The following is a 25551-nucleotide window of genomic DNA, read 5'->3' on the forward strand; positions in this document are numbered from 1 at the left end:
TCAGACCTTTTCTGAAGCAATGTGTTTCTTCATCTCAAATATAACCTCTAATCCTTTGGAATCATAAATTTAATTTCTGTAGCCAATATGGGTATGACACAAGATTGGGAAAATATTGTGCTTTTTCATGCATCTGTCCTGTGTGCATTTCAATGGCAAAGCTCCAAATGTAAAGAAACACACGGAATGACCAGGCAGACAAATTTTATTAAAGGGCATCTACCACCTACCTTTACTGGAAGTGCAGGCTACCAGAGTCATATTGATGCATCCCCTGATTTTACATAATACCCAAAATGGGACACTCACTCATGTGCATGTATGTACCCCAACACTGCCACCCGCAATGAACTGGCACTTCCCCTATCTGGATGCTGTTAGACTGCACTTCAGGTGCTGGAAAACAATTTTTAGGTAATAGTTATCCTTTAAAAAGAACTTAACATTTATGGGGCACTTGATGGGGAATATTACACTAAAATAAAACTGCTGAAATGAATCATCTTCCATACACTGGTCCTTGGGAAGAACTCCCAACACCACTGGGTTGTCCAATCACATTTCTTGTATAGCTCCCTGGCTGCTCCAACCTGAATGCTGGTACCTTTCCACGCAGCTTCCTGAACCTTATGAGCCCTTCCACTCTTGCTGCTGACTTGCTATTTTCTTATGCTTCTTTTTCCTTGGGATTTTATGTTTAACTGAAATTCATGCAAACGTGGCTAGAGGACATAGACAATGAAGCTGAGGTAAAGAGCAGAAAGTAGCCCTGATTAACTATCGTATATAGTCGAGTATAAGCAGAGTTTTTCAGCCCCCAAAATATGCTCAAAAACTCTACCTCGGCTTATGCCCGGGTCAAGCGCAAAAACAGTCGCGGCGACCAAGAATAGTCGCCGGCGACCAAGAATAGTCGCTGGCGACCAAGAATAGTCTCCAAGAATATTCGCCGGCATCCAAGAATGGTCATCTGCATCCAAAAACGAGACGCCGGCACCTCCAATGGGAGCAGAAACCCTCAATTTTTTGATTGAAACTTACCAGAAGCTGCTGCATTTCTCACCCTAGGCTTATACTCGAGTCAATAAGCTTTCCCAGATTTTGGAGGTAAAATTAGGTACCTCGGCTTATACTCGGGACGGCTTATACTCGAGTATATACGGTATATAGCCTGGTAGGGCCGAAACTACAGAGGAAGCAGCCATGGGGGTAGGGTTGCCACCTGGCTGGTAAAAATGTTGCTTAATGCCAGTGCTATTTATAGGGAAAAAGCACAAAAATAGAGGAAGCCGGTATTTTTTTTATTTTTTCCAGAAAAGGTGGTGACCCTACACGGGGGGGGGGCTATTCAAGCACAAGACAAATAGAGTTGCTGATTTACCCGTGTAGACCAACAGTGCATTATATTTTAATTAAATTATTGCACTTTCATTTATTGGTGTTACTGTTCCTTTAAAATGGGGTTCTTAAAGGGGAACTAATGTCTAAAATAGAATAATGCTAGAAATGCTGTATTTTGTATACTAAACATAAACATGAACTTACTCCAACAGAAGCCTAATTAAAGAAATGATTTGTGTTTTCAAAGTTGGACACAGGGGGCTGTCATCTTGTGACTTTGTTAAACATCTTTGCAAGACCAAGACTACACACATGCTCAGTGTGGTCTGGGCTTCAGTTGGGAGGTAAAGCTTAGGGATCGTCATAAATCAAGAGCAAGTAAAACAAAGGGTGAATTTCACTGCATACAGTCAGGTTTATTACACATTATTTATTTAAAATATATTGGAGATATATTTATTTTTCATTAAAAAAGTAAAAATGGGATTTTAGTTTTTTGCCTTAACATCCCCTGTCATGATTTTTATTGTGTAGTTTTTATTTCTAAATTACACTGTTTAAACTGTACAATATAAAATGTAATTCCTGAACCAATAAGTGTATTTTTTTAGTTGTGATATTGGTGTGTAGGCAGCCATCTCAGGTTATTTTGCCTGGTCATGTGCTTTCAGAAAGAATCCGTGCTGCACTATAGAACTGCTTTCTGGTAAGCTATTGTTTCTCCTACTCTATGTAATTGAAGAAGTCCCAGTGGGACCTGGATTTTACTATTGAGTGCTGTTCTTAGATCTCCAAGGGAGCTGTTATCTTGTGTTAGGGAGCTGCTATCTGGTTACCTTCCCAATCAGTTTGCTCTTTTGAAAAGCGGATTTCACTACAGAAGTCTGCTGGAGCAGCACTATTAACGGATGCATTTTGAAAAAACAGGTTTTCCCATCCTATTAAGCCTTAGGCATGCCATCATTGGCAATTCAGACTGGATTATTAGCAGGGAGCCATAAGGGATCCTATACCTGTACTTTAAAAGTTGTATAAAGTTCTGCACTGTACTTGTTTTTAACACAATACAATTCCCTTTAAATTTCACGGTACTTGTAAAAGTTGCACTGTAATTTACTGGCAGCTTCCATGTGAGTAATGGAGCAGATATACAGAGGCTTAGGCCCACGCACATTGTTTGATCTTTTACACCACTTACAGACACAATGAAAATTGAAAGCAGCTCTACTTAATAATTCATGTATGCATTCTACAGCCTGCTCTGGCAAAACACAATGATCTGAGAAAAGGGGTATCCAGGTTACAGCCACCCAGAAAGTTTAGTGTTTGCTGTGTAACTGGCCAGCTCCATAGGCTTCTTTGGGTTCCTTACCATCATGGGACTCTGCTCAGTGTGCCTTTTTTTTGGTGGTACTGGTTCTTTAAACAGGTACAGAAATCATTTTCAGCCATAGAAAAAAAGGAAGAGGAAATTGTGAAATTTTGTGTGTCAGATCAATCGGTTTCCCACACGGCACTGCACCGTGCAAGCACCTGACCAACCTATGGGCAGCCATACAGATGGTTTTGTACACACACATCTGGAATGCACCGCAGCCCCCCAGTACATTCGCCTGGAGCGGCGGATAAGCATATGGCTCACTTGTGTAGGAATAAACGTGCCTTTCTCTCTGGCTTTTATAGTCTGAGAAAGAACATCAGCAGAACAATTAAAGCTCCTCCGATCAGAATAAAATAAATATCTGGTTCCAAGCAGCAAGTCTGCAGACTTGCAAATTCCTGCCTGGCTGTTGGGCAGTTTATCTCCTGGCACACACAGTGTTTACAATAAAATATTAACCCTGTGCAAACTGTACTTTAATAAGCACCAGCAAATACATATACTAACTTAAATGGCCACGATTGCTTCATCTTTTGTTTTCTCTTTGCTTTATGGAAATATTAAGTGAATGTTTTGGCCCCACTGCGGAGCCATGTACTTAGGGTGCACAGTGCCAAACTAATGTGCACTCTGAAAAACTGACCTAGGTCTCTGCTCTCAAACACAATGTGGAGCCTTGCATTCCCCCCACTGTCTACCCTTGGTTGCACTGTGTAGGGGGAGACATTCAAGCGACCCACCCCTAACTTGCGTGTCTGAATGACATGCAAGTCTTGCCTGATGTGGCCACCTATATGCTACGCTATACTGATCCAATTGTTAGGCCTTTGGACCAATGATAAGATCATAAGAGGCCAGTGCAGGTTATCAGGAGAGGACCTTATCGTTGAGCCAATGTGCCCCCCCCCCAAAGGATCTTCCTGATAGATTTCTGGCTGAGTTTTGTAGCCCATACATGTGTAGATAAGCTGCCAACTCTGTCTGAAGGGGCTGAATAGGCAGCTTAAATCTGCCTGTGTATGGCTCTTTAGGGTCTGGCAACACAGGCAGATTTGGGGAGACAAATCTCTTCTTCGCGGCGACTAATCTCCCCGATCTGCCTTCCGCCGGCTAAAATGAAAATCGTTTGGGGGCAGGCACTCGGAGCGCTTCATTTTCCAAAGTCGCCTAAAGTTTCCTCATGAGGCAATTACGGGCTAAAGGTTTTAGTTCCTCACATTTTTATGCAATCTTTTTGTTCAACCCACTGAATTAAAGCTGGAAGTCTGCAGTTCAACTGCATCGGAGTTGTTTCATTTAAAATTCATTGTGGTAATGTACAGAACCAAAATTAGAAAAAAAAGTTGTCTCTGTCCAAAGATTTATGGGCCTAACAGTAACATCATCCTTTCATGAGTAGGTAATAAATATGCAGAGAAAAGATATTCAGAGAGCATGGTGAGTCAATGCCTAGTCCATATACTGTATATTTAAATTAAAATATCAATGTGAAATGAGTTTGTATCCCGGGGCACCAAGCAGAGAGAGCTGTCAAAGCTGGAACATTAAGAAAAAAAATCATGACTGCAATTCTGGCAACAAACTGTTTTTCCTATGTCAGAAGCATTAATTTGTTGCTTCTATGGGATATAAGGCTGGGAGGGATATGTTACATGTCTGTACAGGAAGATCCACCCCAAGAAAAAATAAATATATGCTTATGCAGCCCACACATACACACCTCATAGAATAGGTCGGCCCTGCCTTTAAGCCACTCCATACAGAAATTTTACATTACAATGCGCAGTTTTTATATGTGATATGGTTAGGTACAGAGCTTTTGTGTGTGTTTCTCATTACTAAAATGTAACTGCTTTAGTGGGAATTCTGGGAAATGTAGTACACTGACAGCAGAAGAGCGCTGGGAATATGCAAGAAAAGTATAAAGGGGCAATGGGTGTAACACATATCACAAGCTGTACTTATTCAGTCTTATCACCAGTTTATTCCACCCACACCATGTTCAAGAGTTTTTCCCCATCATCAGATTTTTGCACTACATACACAGATTTAAAACCCACCATTACAGAGGCTTGGGTGTGTACTGTGTAGGTTCCAGTAGGATTTGTCAGTCATTAAGAGGATACATTTCTCCAATCAACAATTCAAAGGCTACGCTACAATGATACTCTGATGCTAATAAAACTTTTATTCAAATTACTTTAAACATTTTTGGAAAAATGTCAAAAACTCAATCCTTATTGGTAATAATGCTGGTTAATGAAGGCAAGAAGCAAAGAAGAATGGCAGCAGTACCCACCCTAGTGGCATAAATTCTCAGCTAACTGCTTGCAGAGTGTGTGGTTCAGAATAACACATTAGTACCTAACTCATCAGTGTTTCATGATTCTAGTATAGTGTAGTGGGGATTTGAAATGATAAATAGTGAATAATATATTCCCAAATGGAAAATTTAAGGATATTAGGTCACCGAGGACAATATACGACAATATAAAGGCATGAGACCGACGGCTCAGTGCTTTTATTCAGGTCTGGACTGGAACTCCGTTATACTCATATTTTACAGGAGGTATATTAATTTATTATAATACAGTTTGTTCATTTGCCTATGGGACCAAACTGTAAATTATATCCTTTTAAACGGCTCATTCCTACATCAGTACATGCCGTATACAGGTATGGGATCTGTTATCCAGAATGATCGGGACCTGTAAGTATAATGTGGCTCTTCATGTCTTAAGTCTGCTAAAAAATCATGTAAACATTAAATTAACCCAATAGGCTGGTTTTGCTTCCAATAAGAATTAATTATATCTTAGTTTGGATCAAGTACAAGGTACTGTTTTATTATTACAGAGAAAAAGGAAATCATATTAAAAATTTCGGATTATTTGATTTGAGTCTATGGGAGACGGCCTTTTCGTAATATGGAGCTTTCTGGAGAATGGGGTTACGGATAGCAGGTTTCCGGATAACGGACCCCATACCTGTTTAAGCAGAAGAAAAGACTTGTCCCAAAAAGTAACAGCAAAACATCCATAAAAATGTCATTTTGTAGCATATAAAGCAAAGCCTGCATATACATAGCAAAGGAAGTAAGACACTGGACACAAAAACTGTAGATTATAATGCATATACTTAAATTTATATAGATATTAGTAGTCACCTTGGAGTTATGAGACCTGTATAAAAGCATTTGGCCTTTGGCCACGTGCTTTTATATGGTCACATTAAGCTGCCATACACGGCCGATAAAAGCTGCCAACAGACTTAGTCGGCAGCTTATTTACCCGTGTATGGGGCCCTCCTATGGGCTTGCCAATCGATATCTGGCCAAAAGATCTGGCAGATGTCGATCGGGCAGGGTTAAAAATCCTGTTGGAACTGATGACTAAGCACCATTTTGAGGGATATAATTTACAGGACATTCATGGCTCTTGTACTGTATTATATATCTATACATGTCATTAAACAGGCATCTATGAGTTCAGGACAGTTACATGTTTAATGCGGATGTAGAACACTTTATACATAAAGGAAGCTGGGTGGGTATGGCTTTTGCCAAAATGGTTCAGAGGGTGTGAAGCTGTTCCGCATCTCCAAAAAAAGGATCACTATTGTGTTTTTCACAAATTTCAAAACAAACCCATACAAAAAAAAAAAAATCTTCAGCATATAACAAACTATAATAATTAGAGAAAGTTTTAGGTTTATGTCCCAAATTTGTTGTTATATCATTTAGTCAAGGTCCCCCCTTAGCTCACCTAAAGGTCAGAGAAAAAACAATTGTACCAGTGACACTGCTTTAGATCCAGGAATAACTACAGTCCCTGTAAGTCTTGAAAGTTTTCATACAACAAACTAAGTTTGTTTTTTTCAATGATCAACCAAAATAGACTTTCATGTTAAAGTGATAACAGATCTATGAAACGGAGTTCAATTACTTACGATTAAAAAACCACAACATAACTAACTCTGGGCATTCTGGGACATTAACATTGTTATTTTAGCCATTCCTGTGTAGTTTTGGCTTTATGATTGCTCTTATTGTCTTACTGGAATATAAATCTTCTCAGAAGACTCGGGTTTCTTGCAGACTCTGAATCAGGTTTTACTGCATTTCCTGCAATATTTCTCCTGCATGCCTCTAACCTCACAAGCCTTCCATGGTCTCCTCACATGATTCTGCCAACATCTTGCTTCACAGTGGACATGGTGTGTTCATGATAATCTGCTGGGTTTAGCTTTTGCCATACATTGTCAACTGGTAAGGCATCCAGGCAACATCTGTTGTATGAATAGTTATTCCAATGTTAGGCTTGTAACTGCTTCAGAGTTGCCACACTTCTATTGGTGGCCTCTCAAACTAGTCTCTTTTTTTGGACAGTAATGTACTTTTGGTGGACAACTTATTCTTGGCAGATATACTGCTGTGCCTTACTTTTGCCATTAAATAACGATTGATTTAACTGTTCTCCAAGGGACAAGGAAAATATTCTTGTATCTATCCATGTAACAAATTATGTGACGTTGGAAAACAATTTGCTGCACTACTGATTATTTAAGAGTATCAAATTAAAGGGGATGTACATTTATGCAATTTGTTTTATTTTATCATTGTCATTAACTTGAATCAATTTGCAGTGATCTGCTGCTGATCACTTTCACAACATAAAATCCATTATAACAATAAAACATGAAAATTTTCAAAGGGGGGAGTAATCTTTATGGGCACAGTAGAAAAGCATTCTTAACTCGGCTTCCCTTTTCACATCCACTGCTATTCAAGTATCTTATGGCCTTGTGTAGAAAAAATTCTTAAACATAAAAATTCAAATGAAGCAGAAATGCAAGAATCAAATAGCGCTAAATGTACCTGAAACAGTTTGGCTATATGGGTTGCAAATGTGTAGCTAAATAATGCACATCACATGGTCTGCAAGCAGTCACTTCAACTGATGATACTTGTGGCAGTCACAGCCCACTGCTCTACTTCCAGTCAATACCTCCATGCTTCATTTAGAACAGCAATGTGGGCTAACTCAGAGTAGGTAATACCAGAAAGAACTGTTACTCAGTAATATCAGATTTCTGATGCTCAACATAACTGAGTGTTTGGAAATAAATGCCCATCTATCCTCTAATCATATGCCTAGAGAAATAAGAGGCCATGAAACTTGTCTAATAGAAGACACAATCTCAAGATTGGCAGGGCGACTTCTGCCAAGTATAACTACCAGACAGCAAATCTATAATAAAACGACATGAAACAAACCTCTAGTAAACACATGGAACAGCTGATTATAAACCACCATGCCAAAAACTCACTGGTTTGTGTCCACTAGACTTCCACCTTTTAAAATAAAGTTGGTAAGATGAACTGTTTATCACAACAAAAAATTAAACAGCTGTGATACAAGTGAATTTTATAGGTAAATAGTAAGAAATGAACACATTTTCTTATAATATATATATCCTGATAAATCTCTTATTTTATTTTTGTTTATGTTGACAAAGCACAAGCCATCAGAGGTGAGGACTCATTCCACGTGTCTGTCCATTACATGCTTGTATAAGGCCAGCATATTCTTTGAATAAGTGCATGGTATAAAGACAAGTCTTTTAACTTTCCCAGGACAACATTGAACAAATGAAGAATAAATAAATAGGATGGATTTTAGTTTGATGAGTATATCTTTGCATGTTAGGCAAACACCAATTAAACGGACATCAAACCAATAAGTGAAGACTGCGGGGTGATTCCCACAGGCAAACTCATGCATTGCAGCCAAAGTCCATGTTCTTTAGGCAAGAGTAGCAGGAGAATGTAACATAGGGAAGGACACAGTGGGTGACTTTGCCACCTGTCATCCTTAAGAAAAGTACATGCTAAGACACTGAGCTGCGTTGAACTGACTGCAATCTTGGCATCCATCAGAATCAGCTTTTTTGCCAAAGCTTTCGTGATTTTTCGGATGATCGGGTAACCTACCATGATATATCGCCGTCTGCTAAAACAGAAAGGCTGGAAAATGTCAGAGGAAAGCCCTGCGGACATGTACAGACAACTCTCTTTGTTCAGGAGGATGTTGATTAAAGTCACATGATTACCTTACAAGACTGAAATAGATTGTAACAAAGGAAACAACACCCCTCCCCTTAATTAAAAAACTGACTTAGTACTTTTTTACAGGTTTGGGATTATTCACAATACTTGAGACCTGAGGTTTTAGATAGGAGGTCTTGCTGTAATTCGGATCACCACACCTTAAATCTACTAGAACCAGTTTAACATCCAAAACCCCATAGGATTGTTTTGCCACCAATATGAAGTCACGCAGCGCATGGAAAGTGCAAGGCTTTGGTTTATTACAGAGAGCAAATCATTATGTAAAATTAAAATTATTTGCTTAATATGTAATCAATGGGAGATGGCTTTCCCATATTTAAGAGTTTTCTTGATATTGAGTTTCCAGATAATAGATCCCCGAACTGTAGCTTTGACTGTTCTGAGAAGTACTATGTCTGGGAATTCTTGGCCTATGGCACCACAGTTATTCAAGCAGACAAAAAAAGGGGCCAACCAGCACTCTTGAAATTCCAGAGGACCATATTTAAAAATAAAAGCAATATTTATTGAGAAAAGTTTAAATGCTCCATTGGCCCTACAGGTTTTGTGCCCAATGGGGCTAAGTGCCTATTGAGTGCACCTAGACCACAGATTCTACTTGGAAAGTTATCTACAATCGTGGCACCTTCTTTTAATTTAATTTGCAACATTCATGTGTTACCACACTGACAGCGGCAACCTGGTACTTACAGTTGTACCCAAATAACCCCTCAGATTGTGGCCATGACAACAGGGAAATGGTTTCTAAATTGCTCATAAAGACTAAAAGCATAAAAAGTATATGACTTGGATGCTAAAGAGCAACTAATAAAATAGCAATTTTATGGAATATTTAAATTATGCAATAAAGGCAATTTGCTTAAAAATGAAAGGGGTCATTTACGAATATTCCGAATGTAAGTGCTAGAGCATTTGGGATGCAAAATCACGCTTCTTAGTACTCATTCAAATATTCTTGCTTGGCTTTGCAACTTATATAGCATTAAAAATCAAGGTGCAGAGAGCAGCGTAAGCAGGCCTAAGAGCTGGCACTTCCTAATCAGTGTGTCTTAATGACGTTCAAGAAACAAAAGTGTGTTAAAGAAGGTGTGACAGTTTTCTATTCTAAAGCATAAAAGCCTATGATGATAGGGGTGCAAAGAGTTGAATGCATAGAAGCTTGCACTTGTTTTGTTTTTTTGCACTTTGCACCCACCGCCAGTAAACAAATCCTAAAATATCATAGAAAAAGGTACTATGTAATTAGGACTAAGGAGATTCATTTACATGTTTAAAAACATCTTGAACATATTATGTGTATATGCTCCTAATAATCATCTGATCTCCCTGAAATGCAGTTTCTTTCAGGGCCTTATAAGCCCCCCCAGGCCCTCCGTGTAGCCTTTCCCTGAAATGCAAAGAAATGGCTGGATGGATTTATGAAATATTTTCACAACTAAATACAAAACTAAGAATACTATACTAAATTGTGGCAACGGATGGGAAAATTTCAAGAATCTGCACCACTGCAGCCCTAAAGAAAAGGTTTATTTGCTCAGAGTTGCATAAAAAATAATTGACATGAGAATATCCTGCATTCCTACAGGCCTTGTGGGCCACATCATGCATAGTTTTGTTGCCGTGATGCCAGCTACAAGTGCCTGAACTTTATCGAATCTTCCGTGGAAGACAGAAAATAGACCAGTCCAAGTTGTCCTGTAAGCCCCTTGCATTCCTTAGGCAGGTAGAGGGGGTAGGGATATCCATAATGGAAACCACCTGCAGACCAGACTTTCAGATACAGTACAGATGTTCTTAGTTTATTTTAGTGTACTTAGAAATTATTCTTATTGCTGATTTTTATTGAAATGGCATTGTAGTATCTTGTTTCTTTGAAGGATTTTTCCTCTGTGAGCACATTCAGGTGGGAGTGAGGCCTGAAGTGTGAGAGGGAAAACAGGACAGACAGGAAGAAACTGGAGGTAAGGGATGAGTCAGGGTGTGTCAAAGGCCCTGCTAAATAAACTTTTATCATCGCACTTGTAGAACCAATTACACATTTACCAATTTTTAGTATGCAAGCTTTTCTTTCAATGCTTCAATTTAACATTCAGGTTATTACAGGGATGTAGGCAATACTTTTATATCCCAGTCAGTTAGGTCATCACACTAAATATTGAGTTAGTCTCCTGATGCTCAAGATTACTACTATTGTTATTACTATTACGTATTTATAAAGCGCCAACATATTCTGCAGAATTGTACAATAAATAGATTTATATATTGAACATACAGAGTTACATACAAAGCAACCAATACAAGAGGTGAAGAGGGTCCTTCCCTAAAGAGTTTGCATCTATCAGACATGCAGGAGGAAGATTATACTTTTCCACTGAATCAGAGTTGCTGACTCTGGGCAGAAAACTCAACCTGTTAGTTTATCCTATGGGTGCACGAGCAAGACCATAGAATTTCAGTATCCAAAGAGATGGAGCCAAACAGCCAAAAACACCTCTCTTTTTTTGCACATGAGGAGATTTGTTTCCGGTAGATAAATCTTCATAAGGGTCAGGGCACACAGGCAGATTCGGGGAGATTAGTCACCCGTTGACAAATCTCCTCTTCTTTGGGTCAACTCGGAGTGATTCGTTTTCCAAAGTTGCCTGATGAGGAAACATTAGGCGACTTTGAAAAACTAATCTATCCGAGTGCCATCCCACCGGCGATTTACATTTTAGCCGGCCTGGAAGCAGTTGGGGAGATTAGTCGCCCGAAGAAGAGATTTTGTCAATGAGCGAACAATTTCCCCGAATCTGTCTGTGTGCCCTGATCTCCCAAAAAAGACTTTCCATAGCATACCATTAAAGGACATGTAAACCCCCTCCACAAAAATTCAGTGATCAGTAAAGCTGCAGCATCCCCTTAATCAATTCCTTCTACTTCTCTAACCCACTCTGCCCCCTCCCTCAGGAATTACTTTGACTGTTGGCTCATGAGCATGCTCAGTTCTTCTCAGATCAGATTACTAAACACACCCTCCAGTCTAACAGCCAATGAGAAGATGGCTAGAGTTTCTATGGGAACCAGCAATGCTATCTGATCCTATTTTATTCTCCTAACCACCTCTCCTGAGCTCAGATTAACCATTTCAGTGCTCAACCCCAGCAGAACTTTTTATCAAAGTGTGTTGTGCCTGTGTAAAGATGCTTTCTGCATTGCATGAACTTTACAGCATGTCCTGTTTGCTCATATCAATGTTACTGATGATGTGTCGGAGGGAACATCGCCGCAGGTAAACCTATTACTCACAAAGTATACTTCTAAATGGATGTGCCATGTTTTTCCTAGCATGATTTGGATCAGGCTTAACCACAAGGAATGCTTAAGGAGGCAATTTCACACCATTGCCAAGTGTTGCTGGGAAAAACATGGCAACTGTTGTCAGAAGTGCCCTTTGCACACTACATTGTAGTACATACTTACTAAGTTTGCCCAGGTGCAGTAACCCATAGCAACCAATCAGCAGGTAACACTTACAGGTAACCTACAGGATTAAAATCAAACATCTTGATATAATAGATTATAACTAGGGATGGGCGAATTTTTCCGCCTCGTTTCGCCGAAAAAATGGCGCCCATAGACTTGTATGTCGGCGTGCGTCAAAAAAAAAAAAAAAAGACGCGCGTCAAAACAACTTCGCCGCGCGACAAATATTTTTTGACGCCCATAGACTTTAATGGGCGCCTGTGACATTTCGCCGGCGCCGAATTTTTGGCGAAGCAAAACGGGTCAAATTCGCCCATCCCCTAATTATAACATCAAGCAAAAAGTGCTTTTTTATTACATATATGCAATTGACTTTATTTGTCTGGGGTGACAGATTCACTATTTAAGGAATACAGTTGTATTATCTAAAAGATACCTTTGTCATTTTAACTGCAAACATAGTTCTCTCACAGCAGGACTCAAGACAGGAATACCATGTTCACATGTCCATATGACACTGGATTTATATGGGTAACAAATCTCAGGGCTATATTTATACATAGGCAGCTGAGGGCCTGTATCTAGGGTGGCAGTTTTAGGTGTGGTGGCCCTCAAGAGCCTATATAATTGACTTCATTGTTTTAAGAAAAATAAAAATCCCCCATGGGATAACCTTCTGTGTAAATCCAGTGTTGGAGCTGGGGTACTAAGCTTGCTGCAATGTGTGTATGACATCACTTCTGTAAATTGAGGCTCAGCTAGGTCAGACCTAAATACAGAGCTCAAAATTCTAATCTGTTCGTGTCTGAAGTACAGCAAAACGATGTTGCCAAACGAGCGGATCTCTTCCAGATATACCTACTTTGGGGTGGACAATATCGGACTGATCCGATCGTGGGCCCTAGGGCCCAACAATCAGATCATCATGCAGGAGTATGGGTGGTCTAATTGCGGTCTGCCATCCAACAGGATTTTTAGCCCTGCCCGATCGACATCTGGCTGACTTTGGCCAGATATCAATCGGGGAAGTCCGTTGGAGGGCCCCATACATGGGCCAATAAGCTGCAGACTCGGTCTGTCAGCAGTTTTTATCGGCCCATGTATGGCCACCTATAGTGATCAAGTTGAAGAAGTTTAACACACTGCTTGCTAAAAAAAACTGTGGTTTTAATTTCCTAAAGACAAGCAAAAATATCTTACGGGTTTATGTACCATAACCAGCAACTGTCTGCAACAATCCAAAAAAAAACCCAAACCCTGACTTGGCAGGCAATTGTTTACTGTATGTAACCAGAACAATGGACTTCCAGATCAATATTGTGTCATGGTTTATTCATTTATATATTGATTATGAGATTTTCTGTCTGGCCTAAGGATTGAATGGAGCTGTAAATGTGGTCTGATCTTTAGCCAACCAAGATGCTGGTATTTATTTGACAGCACATACATTTCATTGTAATACCATCATTTATATGTTTTCATCATTTACAACAGTCCACAAGAAACATAAAGGGCCTTTTTATTATTTATCAAAATCCGAATTTGTCCGATTATTTTAATAAATAAAGTCCAACCAAATTAGAATCCACAATGCAGTCTTATTTATTATTTAAAAAGCAAAATTTAATCAGATCAATACAAACACGGAAAAAAACGCTGTTCGATTTTTTGTGCTTTTTCCCAAATAGCCTGAATTTTTGCTATAAAAGTCTGAAATAGTCTGGTTTTCGGTCTAACTCCTGCGCAGACCACAGAAACTTCAAATAGGATAGGGACCTCTCCCATTTACTTATTTACAACCTTGGTAGGTCTGAGATGCCGAATTTTCAGATTCTGACTTTTTGCATCCTCAGGGTATAATATATCTAAAAAAATATGAGGTCCATTTTCCACTAAAAATTCTTATTTTATACAGGAAAAGGTGAGAATACAATGTGGATAACAGGCAGAGAGAGAGAACGGTGGAGACCATCAGAATGTAGAATACTGAAAGGAACTGGATTCATACATCACTAGTATGAATTGCAGCTTACTTAGATTTATTTTCATCGAAGAAAATGAGTTATAAAGAACAAACCACTCATGAGGAATGTGATATGGACTGTTCGAGTTTAGAGGAATGTGAAAGATTGAATATAAGACAAACTGTGGGGAGCTCTGGCTGGATTCTGACAGGAATATGGTCTGTTTGTGCAGTATTTTCATTATGTAAAAATATACTAGCACCGAAGCAGACTGACAGAGGTCAACCATTTCAAAAGGAATACTTTATATTTCTTAATAGTATTTTTAATTTAAAAAAAAAAAAAATATATATATATATATATATATATATATATAAATAAACTAGTGCCTTGTAAAAGTGTTTTGTTTAGTTACAGTATTGTATTACTATGCATCTTATCCTAAGATCCAAACGAGCCATGAATGACTTGTAAAATATATTCTTTCAAACACTGCCTAATGTATAAAGGGGCATGTTCAACTTCCAAACACTTTTTTTCAGTTCTGTTGTTTTCAGATTCTTCACAAGAAATAAAGACTTTTTCTAATTAGATTTCTTTTTTTTTTTTTTTTTTTTTTACTGTTTTACCAAAATTGAAGTTTAAATCTCTGGTGTTGTAGTCTGGCAACTCAGTGATCCAGGAGATGATCCATCTGAACTGTTACAATTTGCTACATTTAGTTACTACATTTCTCAGCAACATTTGTGGGATATCACCAACTATTGTATCAATGCTAACAGCTGCTCAGCAGGGAAACGCGTTAGAAGGTGAAAAAATTAAACTTTAAAATTCAATATAAAAAAAAAAAAAATCACAAATAGAAAATATAAGGTAACTGAAAAATCTTATACAGCTAGACAGACTTCCAGGCCAAAATGTCAGTGACCCTAACGGTCTATGCACTTTTAATGCATTTTTCTGTATTTAATTTATCTACAGTTTTCTTGTTCACAGAATGTAAACTACAAAAATGCTCAGAAAAGCAGCCGGAGTACTTTTACATCATTTATTTTTTGGCTTTAGATTCTCTTTAAGACGAGGCAATGCCAAACAGTAAGATGTGTGTTAAACAGTTCACTGGTAAATACCAGCTGATTAGCTGCAATGGGATACTATTCCAGATGGTGGAGTAGCACTCCTGCAGAATGACCCTAACCTGGTGCAGTTTTTAGCTATCAGGAGCACATGTCTCAGGTAACTGATTATAATAAGTGAGGGGTGCCAAAATGGAAGGCACCCCTAGTGATTATAATTGCTTATCTGGGATACCATGTCCATGCTTGTGTTGGCTAAAAACTACCCGGGTCCCATTGCAGGAGTGCCATGTTTCCTAGAAACAATAATTTGAAAACTAAAAAAAAGTCAAACAAAAATCATACTAAAAGCTACGTTCTGGATAACTACCACTGTAAAATATGCATTTGCCAAAATGGAAGGCACCCCTAGTGATTATAATTGCTTATCTGGGATACCATGTCCATGCTTGTGTTGGCTAAAAACTACCCGGGTCCCATTGCAGGAGTGCCATGTTTCCTAGAAACAATAATTTGAAAACTAAAAAAAAGTCAAACAAAAATCATACTAAAAGCTACGTTCTGGATAACTACCACTGTAAAATATGCATTTGCCAAAATGGAAGGCACCCCTAGTGATTATAATTGCTTATCTGGGATACCATGTCCATGCTTGTGTTGGCTAAAAACTACCCGGGTCCCATTGCAGGAGTGCCATGTTTCCTAGAAACAATAATTTGAAAACTAAAAAAAAGTCAAACAAAAATCATACTAAAAGCTACGTTCTGGATAACTACCACTGTAAAATATGCATTTGCACTATAGTGCAAATGCATATTTTACAGTGGTAGTTATCCAGAACGTAGCTTTTAGTATGATTTTTGTTTGACTTTTTTTTAGTTTTCAAATAACACATATTTCCAAGCACTGTGCAGTAGATAGTTGTGTACACTGAACATACACAACATACAAATACTGACAGATACAAGAGGGCCCTACTCAAAGTCAAAGTAAACTTTATTGTCATCTCAGCAGTATACGAATATACAGTGAGATGGGATGATGAGATGACACAACAGAGCCTACAATCTAAATGGAGAAGAGGGGGCATCCGACATGTGGCGATAATTTTTTCTTTTTCTATTACAGCAGCCCTATGTAAAACAATCCTCTTAGGATAATGGCATATGGAGTGATATGACAGGTGTGAAAAACTTCCAAAATACCTTTTGCATTCTTCTACATTCTGGCATGATTACATTGCCTAATTATTTTCTATGTAAAGGTATTTTCACATGTCTTGTGTGCCATTACCATTAAGCAAAACTCAGCTATATTCTATTTGTTGTGTAAAAAATTCTTACTTGATCTACATGTTTGCTGAAGCTTTACAAGGCAAGTACGTTTATATTTGAATATAAGGCTTTTTTTTAATAAGTTGGGATTTCAGATGTGAAAAATAGAACGAAATGTTTTTAGGGCATTTCCATTTCTCTGTGCAATGGGTAGTTTATCCTGTTCTGTTCCAGTGTCCTTTGATTTTGCACCACTTTTAGCTCAGTGATGTATCCTGTACTGTGGGTGGTGCATAAGGGGTTAATAGCCTAAAAGGAAGCTTTATATATCCATGAAAAGCTGTCCCGCCAAACACGCACTTACAAATATAGCACTCTCTTTGAACAGCATGTATTAGAAATTTTAAAAGTTAAAAAAAAAAATGTAAAACCTTTTACCACAGAAAATTTTGAGAGGCCAAATCCCCTGGCTTCTTACTGAACTGATGTGGTTCTTCCTAACCACAGTCAAACAAACAGTGCCAGCCAACAGTGCAGTAGTGCACAAACAGAAGGCAAAACTAACCCTTTCCAGGCAGCACTGGGACTACATTTGACAGTGCCCTAGGTAACCCCTCCTCTACCTGACTGGCAAAATCCTTGTGTACATGCGAAGGAATGGGTCCATTCATCCCACAGAATCTACAGCATTGGCACATCAACACTTTAATATTAGCAGTGCAGATTCTATACTGTGCAATATAATGGGTTAAAGCAAAATAAGGAAAAACTCAATTTATTTAACAACTCAATCAGCACCATAATACTAGAGATTCTATTCACTAGGGGTTCATTTTGGTATCCGTCAGTGAATAGGGCATTCCTTGACTTTCCTATCAAGCTGAGCCCAGTGATCTGTATAGAAACAGGCCTTTGTCTTTTATATCATATTTTATAATTCTATATTTATAAAAATATACCACCTGCTTTAATCCATAGGGGTATTTTAATAAGGTCATAAAAATCCTACTTGACCTAGGTCCTAGGAAGGTGTTTATGAATCCTTTACATCTAATTCTAGAGAGAAAGAGAAAAGAGGGAGACTGGTGAGAAATTAGGATTTGCTTCCTAAATTCTTTTAAGAAAAAAAAAAAGACATCATTCAGAATGTGAAAGCAAAACAGTGAGCACGGCATGAGCTTGCATTGATTCCATTAATGGCTTTGAACTGACATGCTTTCAAAGCACACACCTTAACATTTTTAAAATAATGTAAACATTCAAGCCAAGACAAGTTTCATAAAGGTAGAGATTGGTTAAAATATATAGCAAAGGTAAAGTAAAGCCTCCCCAACAAATTTTTAGTCTAGCACTAGTACACATTACCACCTGGCACCCTCCTCAAAATCACGCATTTTGTGCCTAAAACAGGCACAAAAAAGGTAACATTTTTGTGAGTTGTTATTCCTGCTTCTTTGATAGTAAGTTTCCAAAACATAAGTGTCAGAAAAAGTCACAAACAGAGTTTTTAGAAATTTAAGGAGCAGTGGTCGGAAGAATATACAATTCAAAATACCAGCAAGCTTCCTCTGCGGTAGCACAAATTAAAACGGAAAAAAGGTTATTTTTGGAAGGAAAATGATTATTCCTAATAAAATATTTGCAGCAGCAAGCAGCTTCTTGAAAAGCCACAGAGTTTAAAAACACTTAGCATTTCCTTTTCTCCAGTACAGCCAGAATTATCGGTAAATCAGAAGTAATGGCTATACTTGAATATATACGTCTAATAAAGCTTTTCACCATTTCAAAATGCAGGTGCTAACACTAGCTATTTATCTATTCAAATTGCTCATCACATACATAAACATGAGTTACTGTAAGTTCTCATCCTTCCTCAGTCGCCAAGGTTGAAGTTGTGAAATTGCAACTAAGGCTATGAAATCACCAGAAATATTACATATAAAAAGGGAATATTACTAGAAACATGAGTTTATATATATTTAAATATATATAAGATATGTCCTCTCTTATCACGGTCTGACTATAGGGCACTGTGTTTAGCATTGCTGGGGTAGGTAGAGCGTAAGCCCCACTGGGTCAGAGACTGATGTGAATGAGCTATATTCTCTGCACAGTGCTGCAGAATATGTTGTAGCTACATAAAATGAAAATAATATATATGCTTTTCTCCATTCTCCAAAACATTTTTGTTTTTGAAAATTGAGAATTCCTGCTTTAAATTTAATGAAGGAATCTGAATGGTCAGCTGTGAATATCTCAACCAATCACAGTGCTGAAACTGGAACCAGCCATTCCATTAATTAGTGAAAACATGCACGCCATTGACCTGCTGTCAGCAGGGAAGTTTACAAAAGATTATAAGATTATTAAGTATTGAGGAGTTGACCTTTGGGTCAGGACCTTAAAAGGGCTGATGTATTGGCAGTAACAGCGGAATAATGAGAGGGAAAGAAAAGAAAATCAAAGGGACACTAATGTGAAATTCCAAAATTGTTACAGGAAAGTTAATTGCAGAGGAACTTTACAGGGGAAACAGACGCCTATTTAAAATTGCATTTTTGTACCATTTCTTTTAGTAGTAGTAATAATAATAATAATAGGAGCATGAATATAAATAAATTCCAAATGTTAGTGTAAGTGCTGGAGTATGCTAAACTGAAAGGCAGACCTCTTGTTCCCTCCAACAATTTGGTTTTTGTTAGGCTGCAGTAGAAAAGAGGTGAAACAAGCCCGTCTTTGTTATTACAGATGTTCACTTGAACACAAGGCCTGGAAAAAAAGAAAGCACAGCTATCCAACAGCCTCAGCTTCACAGCACCATCGCCCTTTGTTAGGCAATTAAAGCAGCAAACCAATACATTGGAATCAAATGGATATAATAATTACATTTACCCCAAATATACTATGGAATATAGCAGTCAGTTAAAGGCCAGTTTAGGATGCCTAGTATTTTTCTAATGGTTACATTAGCTTTCGCACATTATTATAAAATAAACCCATCTATAAAAAGCTATAAACACAGAAAATGTACATCCAGTAATACTGCACACCATTACATCCAAAACAACTGCAGCACATCATTGGCGTGGGTGTTGAAGGAACTGAAAATGGATGTAATAAAATAGTATGATCATAACGCAGCACCCTATTAAGGCAAAAAGTTTGGAAGAACCACCAAATATTTCCAATAACATTACATGCCAACATCTATAAGCACCACAAAGTGTGTGATTATTGTTTAAAGCACAAACCAGGCATTACTAAACTCAAACGACATAGTGTTCTGCCAGCTGCCTGCATCAGGTCCTCTTAAGACTATTCTGGGAGGCAACGCAGAATATAAGGCGTTTTGTTCTAGGAACATTTGTGATGCTCCAAGACCCATCTCTCAAATACCATATTACATTGTGCACAATTCAGAACAGTCTCATTCTCGCCAGCCACTGTGTTCCTAAAGCATTTTAAAAGTTGCAACAAACAGCATTTTAGGGGGATTTAAAGAAAGAATGACATCCCACTTCATCTTTACCGAGGTGCTTGAAAATCCATTTCCATTTAGCCAATATGATGGGATTTTGACATCTGAAAATGTCTCATGATTCAACTACATTGCTTGAATTACACTGGCATTCAAAGTTGAATTTTTTGCTCAGTAGTTGCATCAGCAGAGTGATAGTTACCTTAGGAAGTGAAGCACTATAAAAAATAATATTTTAGAAAACACTAAAATTAGAAAAGTAATGCAAACTGCAAAATTGCTCAAAAGGACCATTCTTTTTTTGGCTTTAGAGGCCCTTTAAGGAGTTTGCATTAAAAACAGGAAGTAAGAGACAAAATACGGTACAATATTTCACTGAATAAGTGCCAACAGTTTAAATATTAATTCCCATGCTTGTTTATGCCACACAGAATTGGCAGTGAAGTATACTCTACTTATGGAGGAAAAGGAGCATTGGTCAAACCTCTGCAGCCAAACAAGGCAGATAGTAGTAATATTCTATGTAGATATGTAGATTATTTCTTATTGTCAAGGCATGTAACAAATAAGGCTGTTGACCTGGAACCTATGTTTGATGCCAATTGCAGATGCCATTCTTGTGCCTTTATAAGATACCTACACTAAGATGCCATGCAAGAAGGCAACGGTACCAATACATGTGGCAGTGTGCAACTTCCTTCTTAAAAGCAGTGTTTCCTAGCAACAGGCAGTATAAGGAAGGGTTAATAAGGACTATAGACAACTGATCTGAAATGAGAAAGCAAAAAAAGAAAACATTTATTGCAAGAGGGGAAGTAAAGGTAAAGCTGCTTGATGACCTGTGACTGTTGAGTAAGCGGAGCCAGAAAAAGCAAATGAATATGAGAACCATGGTACACTGCCCAGTCACAGACATGTCATAGCTCCCACTCACTGACAGGGTCTCACAGGGAGATGATCTGTATTAACTTCCACTCGTCATTTCTCTTTTGGCACACAATATATAGCAGCAATTGAAAGCTGATAACATAGCGACAACTAAATGCACTTTACTCTGAAGGAGGATGAGAACAGAGTTGGCAAGTTTACAGGACTTTGAAAACTCTTGGCAAGCTACAGAGATATACCATTATAGATCTAGTTAAGTATTATATGCAAAAATAAAACAATTTACAGATAATGTACTTTATATTATTGTATTATTTTACACAAAAAGATTGTACACATTTACATAAAAGGCTGAACAAAAGATATTAGAAGGGCCAGATGTAGCAGCAGTATTTATCCGATCTAAGGTTGAAAAATGTCCGAAATCTAAGCTGAAAAGTAATAGCAATTGTAAAAGCAACAGCAGTTTTGGGTATTTCCCATTCAAATCAATGGGGGTGCTTTTTAACTTGCCGAAAGTGTCCTGTGTGACATCAGCTATAGAGGTCAAGTCAGAAAGATTTTGGGGAATGTAGGGGTGGTGACTTTTAGACACACAGATGAAAAAAGACAGCAAATTGCAAGTGCTCTCAACTTCGGATACACTGTGCAAGAGACATTCACACACATCATTTTTTCTTTGGTGCTATGTTGCACAATCGCAATGCAATAATGTTCATTATGCAGTTTATTACACTGCAAACTTTCTGTTGTACGCTTGTAAGACCAGCTTGAAAGTGGTGTACTTTTTCACACAAAAGAACGGCTTTTTCATTCAAGTCCTTTTATCACATTTAGGGTGGTGTCACATGTTGCGTTCCGGTGAAATAAGTCATCCAGCGACAAATCTCTTGTTTGGGCTACTAATCTCCCCAAAATGCCTTCCCGCCGGCTAGAATGTGAATCGCCAGCGGGATGGCATTCGTATTGCTTCAGTTGTCCAAAGTGGCCCGAAGTTTCCTTGTGAGGCAACTTCGGGCGACTTCTAAAAATGAAGAAATAAGAGTGCCATCCACATTCACAGAGGAATCAGCGCCAATAATCACAAAAATATTATACAGGTATGAAAATAACTTGTTATCCAGGATGCTCGGGACCTGGGGTTTTCCAGATAATGGACCTTTCTGCAATTTAGATTTTGATTCCTTAAGTCAACTAGAAAATAACAAACATTAAATAACCCCAATAGGCTGGTTTTGCTTCCAATAAGGATTTATTAGACCTTAGTTGGGATTAAATACAAGGTACTGTTTTATTATTACAGAGAAAAAGAAAATCATTTTAAAAAAAATGTGGATTACTTGGATAAAATAGAGTCTGTTGGAGATGGCCTTTTCGTAATTCAGAGCTTTCTGGATTACGGGTTTCTAGATAACCGATTCCGTCCCTGTACAGGTGTGGGACCTGTTACCCAGAATGCTTGGAACTAAGGGTATTCTGGATAAGGGATCTTTCTGTAATATGGATCTCCACACCATAAGTCTATTAAAAAATAATTTAAACATTAAATAAACCCAATAAGATTGTTTGCCTCCAGATTAACTGTATTTTAGTTGGGATCATGTATAAGGTGTTGCTTTAGTATTACAGAGAAAACAGGAAATAATTTTGAAAAATATGAATTATTTGTTTAAACAAAGTCAATAAGAGATGGCCTTCCCGTAATTCGGATCCAGCCTGCAGTAAGACAAGGCTGAAACTGCCTTTACAAAAGCTTTGGATAAATAAAGCAGATAAAAAATATATTCAACAAACAGTATTTTTAGGCAAACCTAAAATGGAGTGAATATATATTGAGTCTGCTGTAAGCAATAAGGACCCTGTAGATTGACAGGCAGAATAAACAGGAATAATCCATTGCTCATCATGAGCTCACTTACACAGACATGTTTTTGACCTGTTCAAGTGCCTCAGGGGCTTACACAATGCTGTGTATGATTGAGCAGGAAGCCTGTGGATGCTGTAAAATTCCTGTCAGGTATCCATGTGTAAATAAAACATGGATAAAACAGATACATGCAGATAATAAACTGAGAACAAATGATTAATAAAACAATACATGGCCAATTCTAAGGAACTTTTCAATTCGTTTCATTTTTTTTTTTTTTATAGTTTTATAGTTATTTGCCTTTTTCTTCTGACTCTTTCAAATGGGCGTCGCTGATACCCTTCTACAAAACAGATGCTCTGTAAGGCTCTGTATTGTTACTTTTTATTACTGATCCTTCTAGTCAGGCTCTCTCCTATTCATATTCCAGTCTCTTATTCAAATCAATGCATGGTTGCTAGGGTAATTTGGACCCTAGTTACCAGATTGCTTAGATGCAAATTGAAGAGCTGCTGAATAAAAAGCTAAATAACTCAAAAACCACAAATAATAAAAAATGAAAACCAATTGCAAATTGTCTCAGAATATCACAGTCTACTTCATACTAAAAGTGATCTCAAAAGTGAACAACCCCTTTCATACATGTCTCCATTTTTTGGATCCCCTGTGGCAGCCTAACTGCTACCCAAAGGACCTACTACTACTACAAACCTAACTACAAAAACTCCCCTAACTCTTCCTTTAAATTTGGGTAAGAAGAAATATTTAGAGATATATTCAACCATTTTTGGTTCAAACATATATAGAATCGGTACTTTACCTTGCTTTTGAATAAATACTCGGAGGAGTGGATTTGCACTAGAAACGGCTTTTAAGAAATTGTCATCATTGTTAATAGGGAGAAGGTCTCCATGGACATCTGCATATCCAAGCATGACGTCCATGCTGGAGATGTGATGAATGTGAAGAATAAGGTTGTAGAACTCATCAAATGTTCCTGGTTTGTAGCGGTTAAGACAAAACCTTCTAAACTCCGCCCCATACTGCAAAAAAAAAAAATATATATACAATTATCAGTACAGAATTGTTAATTAGAAAAAGTATTCTTATGTAAATGTTTGAATTAAAATATTGCCATGTTTAAAGGTTAGATTACAAATATAAGCAGCATGCTGTTCATAATGCTAAAACAATGCTGACCAAGTGGGGCCAGATGAAGCCTTGTCTGGATTTGGAAGAGACACACATTAAACTTGGACAGTGGTGTTAGTTCTCACTAACCAGTAATTTTTCAATACTTTCCCATGACCTTACATTTAGTAGATTCTTTTCTCCTTGAATGCCCTTTCTATACAGCATCAATGACTGCTTAGAAAGGAACTTTCAAAACAGCAACTTCTGTTTATTAGCATGGTTTTATATTGATAAAACTACCTTGTCACCACTGTGATATTAGAACAAGCAATCAGTTAGAAACAATGTGTCATATTGGAAAGAAGCATAGCAGTAGAGACATGTGCGCATCCTGTTGACACCAGTAAGTAAGCTGGCTGCTCAAAAATAAATAAATAAAAAGATATGTAGCACCAATAAATAGGGGTGGTATTTAAATGGATCATCTAATTTTGGATATTAAAAAAAATCTAATGATACAGGTCTGCCTATAAGTGATTGTTTATACCCTTACTACTACCACCTCCCTGGACAGATAAAGATCATTCTCTTACCCTAACTGCTGCCCCGCATACCCCCCTCCGCTGCAAGCGCACATGCACGCCTGTACCGGAGCACTGGGGAGCTCGGCCGCCACTATTATTCGGCCGTCCTAGGCCTGGACCTTTGTAGCCTCACCACCAATCTGGGCCTGGTTAACCTCTCTTACTGTATACATAGGGCAATACCAGATATGGAAAGGAGTACTGCCTCACACCTTACTTACTTTTGCTCAGATCCTCTTGTTTGGACCATAGACCCATAGAGACCACTCTAAAATGACCTAGCTAGATCTGAGAGGATCAAGCCAAAGAACACTCAACCATATATGTTTAATCACAACGGTAAAACTGCAGCATGTGGCTCAGCCCTAAAGCGCAGAAATATGCTAGTGATATATATATCACTTGGGGGCTTCCCCGATCAATATCGAGGTTGATCAAGCAGGGGTAAAAATTACGCCGGATCGCGGACCGCATCTGTTCGTTGATGTGGCCCATGATCCGACCACCCGTATGCCATACTTTATGATCCAATCGTTGGGCCCTAGGGCCCACAATCTCATCAGCCTGATATTGCCCACCTCAAAATCGCCAAAAAGTGAATAAAGCTCAAAATCAGGCTTTTATTTCCATACACTCAAAAGCATTGGGCTATTCCTCTACAGAAAGTGAAGAAAAGGTATTAGGCTGTTCCAAAAAATAGTAGTGTCTAAATTCTTCTTTACAAACCCAAACATTCAGGTCCGGTTTTGTAGAAAGGCCACCTAGGCCCAGGCCTAGGGCAGCAGGATTTTAGGGGGCGGCATGCTGCCAACCACACCCACATTGGTTCAAAAATACTGGGAATGCGCTGGAGATCAAATCATTTTTTAAATTCCCTATGTGCCAATCCCCATTGATGATGAAAATTTGCACGAATAAAGGGGAGGGGACAGGGGCAACGAACGGCAGTGGGCGTAGGGGCGCCCACAA

At 38.3% G+C, this 25551-nt stretch overlaps 1 protein-coding gene across 1 annotated transcript in view; it reads right to left on the minus strand.

The window, feature by feature from the left end:
• pard6g.S (par-6 family cell polarity regulator gamma S homeolog) overlaps positions 1 to 25551 on the minus strand; it is a 58669-nt gene that overhangs the window by 8854 nt on the left and 24264 nt on the right. Inside the window, exon 2 of the mRNA NM_001092245.1 lies at positions 23685 to 23907. Within this exon, the coding sequence (NP_001085714.1) occupies positions 23685 to 23907 (223 nt within the window). The remainder of the gene's footprint in view (positions 1 to 23684; positions 23908 to 25551) is intronic.

This window comes from Xenopus laevis, chromosome 6S (genome assembly GCF_017654675.1).
Source record: "Xenopus laevis strain J_2021 chromosome 6S, Xenopus_laevis_v10.1, whole genome shotgun sequence".
In the NCBI taxonomy this organism is placed as follows: Eukaryota; Metazoa; Chordata; class Amphibia; order Anura; family Pipidae; genus Xenopus; species Xenopus laevis.